The 2,085-nt window shown below is 45.2% G+C and overlaps 1 protein-coding gene across 1 annotated transcript in view; it reads right to left on the bottom strand.

Annotated features, from left to right (window-relative positions):
- Positions 1-2,085, bottom strand: part of LOC100954043 (calreticulin-like) — a gene marked incomplete at its 3' end in the record, with an annotated part of 39,043 nt that continues 36,958 nt past the window's right edge. The window contains exon 9 of the mRNA XM_023519164.1: positions 1-234. Coding sequence (XP_023374932.1) covers positions 1-234 — 234 coding nt within the window. The remainder of the gene's footprint in view (positions 235-2,085) is intronic.

Below are 2,085 nucleotides of genomic sequence, written 5' to 3'. Positions count from 1 at the left end.
CTGGTCAACAAGGACTTCTTCATTTTGACCCAGAAACACTCTGTCAGCATCATCTTCCTGCATCTGCCTGTCGTTTCCTGATTCCTCAGCAGGATCCTCTTCATTTCCCTCTTCTTCAAGTCCCCAGATGTCATCTTTTTCTTCCTCTTCCTTTTCCTTTTTCTTCTTGGCCTCTTCTTCTTGCTTTCTTTTTTCAATTTCTTCGTACCGTTCTCTCCATTGCTTCTCTAGGTCCTGTTTAGAATGTGAAATTTCAAAGTAATTTCCAGATGGTATAAACAAAGTCAACCCACTTTAGAAATGTCTGTTCTCTTTCCACAGTCTAAAAGATTTCTGGGAGGCTCAGCGCCTGTAGCTCAGTGGCTAAGGTGCCAGCCACATACACTGGAGCTGGTGGGTTTGAATCCAGCCCAGGCCTGCCAACAACTACAACCAAAAAATAGCCAGGCATTGTGGCAGGTGCCTGTAGTCCCAGCTACTCGAGAGGCTGAGGCAAGAGAATCGTTTAAGCCCAAGAGTTGGAGGTTACTGTGAGCTGTGATGCCAAAGTACTCTACCGAGGGCGACAAAATGAGACTCTGTTTCAAAAAATAAATTTTTTTTTTATTTTCTGAGCCAGGCATGGTGGCTCACACCTATAATCCTAGCACCCTGGTAGGCTGAGACAGGTGGATTACCTGAGCTCAGGAGTTCAAAGACCAGCCTGACCTAGAGCAAGACCCCATCTCTAAAAACTAGCTGGGTGTTGTGGCAGGTGCCAATAGTCTCAGATACTCTGGAGGCTGAGGCAAGAGGATCTCTTGATTCCAAGAGTTTGAGGTTGCTGTGAGCTATGATGCCACAGCACTCTACTGAGGGCGACAAAGTAAGACTCTGTCTCAAAAAAAGAAATTTTTTTTTCTGGTACCTGTGTTTTTGCTGGTGCTCTGAGCATAAGTGTCATGATTACCCTGCCTATTGGGTAATCAAGCACTGGCCAGAAACCTGCTGGAATGGACTTTCCTGAAGAACCAGGAAGTCTGGATGGAGAATGTCACCATTATGAGGCCACTGTCCCAGGTATCACTCCACCTATAACATAGTTCTGGGTGATCAGGGGAGCTGGTAAACAGCATTATCACCTTCCCCTTTTCTGCAAGTCATCCATCAGAAGTGGGCTTTCTTTTTTTTTCTTGAGACAGAGACTCACTCTGTCACCTTGGGTCGAGTGCCATGGCATCATGAGAGCTCATAGCAACCTCACACTCCTGGACTCAAGCCATCCTCTTAGAGCCTCAGCCTTCCCAGTAGCTAGGATTACAAGCGCCCACCACCATGCCGGGTAGTTTTTTCTGCTTTTAGTAGAGAGTGGGGTCTCGCTCTTGCTCAGGCTGGTCTCAAAGTACTGAGCTCAAGGAATCCACCTGCCTCAGCCTCTCAGAGTGCTAGAATTACAGGCGTGTGCCACCAAGTCGGCCTCTAAAACAAAACACTCACTATAAGCAGGCAGTGTGATAAATGGAGCATAAGTTGTGGGTTCAAATTCTGTATCAACAAGATGAAGGCAGTTGTGACTTTGGACATATTATCCTTCGAATCTGAAAAAATAAGGGTAAAAATATTTGTCTTGCTGGGTTATTTTAAGGGCTGACTGTGATAACTTTTGGAAAGTGTTTACAGAGCCACAAGTACAGAGTTGGAGACGTCCAAGGAATGGGGGTTCTTTCTCCCCACCTCTCAGGCCACATGACTAGAATGAGCCAATAACTATGGGGCTGATTTTCTGATATTTGAAATCCAAGATGGGGGAGCATCTTACCTTTCTTGTTCCCCAGGTCTCATTTCCAACCTTTTCAGCAGACTCTTCATCATTTGTAAGAAGGACATTGTCAAAGATGCTGCCTGATTTTACCTATTAAAGTGAAAGCAATGCGATTATTAGAAGTAGGTATCTAAATGGTAAAGGGCTAAAAAGTCACCAGGGAGCCTTGCTAAATGCTAGTTCCCAGGCCACACACTCAGAGATTTTAATCAATAATTGCTATTGGGTAAGGAAATACAAAGGTTATTAAGAATACAGGGGGTCCTTGGCTCAGTGCCTGCAGC

The sequence above is a fragment of the Otolemur garnettii genome, unplaced genomic scaffold (assembly GCF_000181295.1).
Source record: "Otolemur garnettii isolate 467f Iridium unplaced genomic scaffold, OtoGar3 scaffold00159, whole genome shotgun sequence".
NCBI classification, from domain to species: Eukaryota; Metazoa; Chordata; class Mammalia; order Primates; family Galagidae; genus Otolemur; species Otolemur garnettii.
This window is presented reverse-complemented; position numbering and strand designations above follow the sequence as displayed.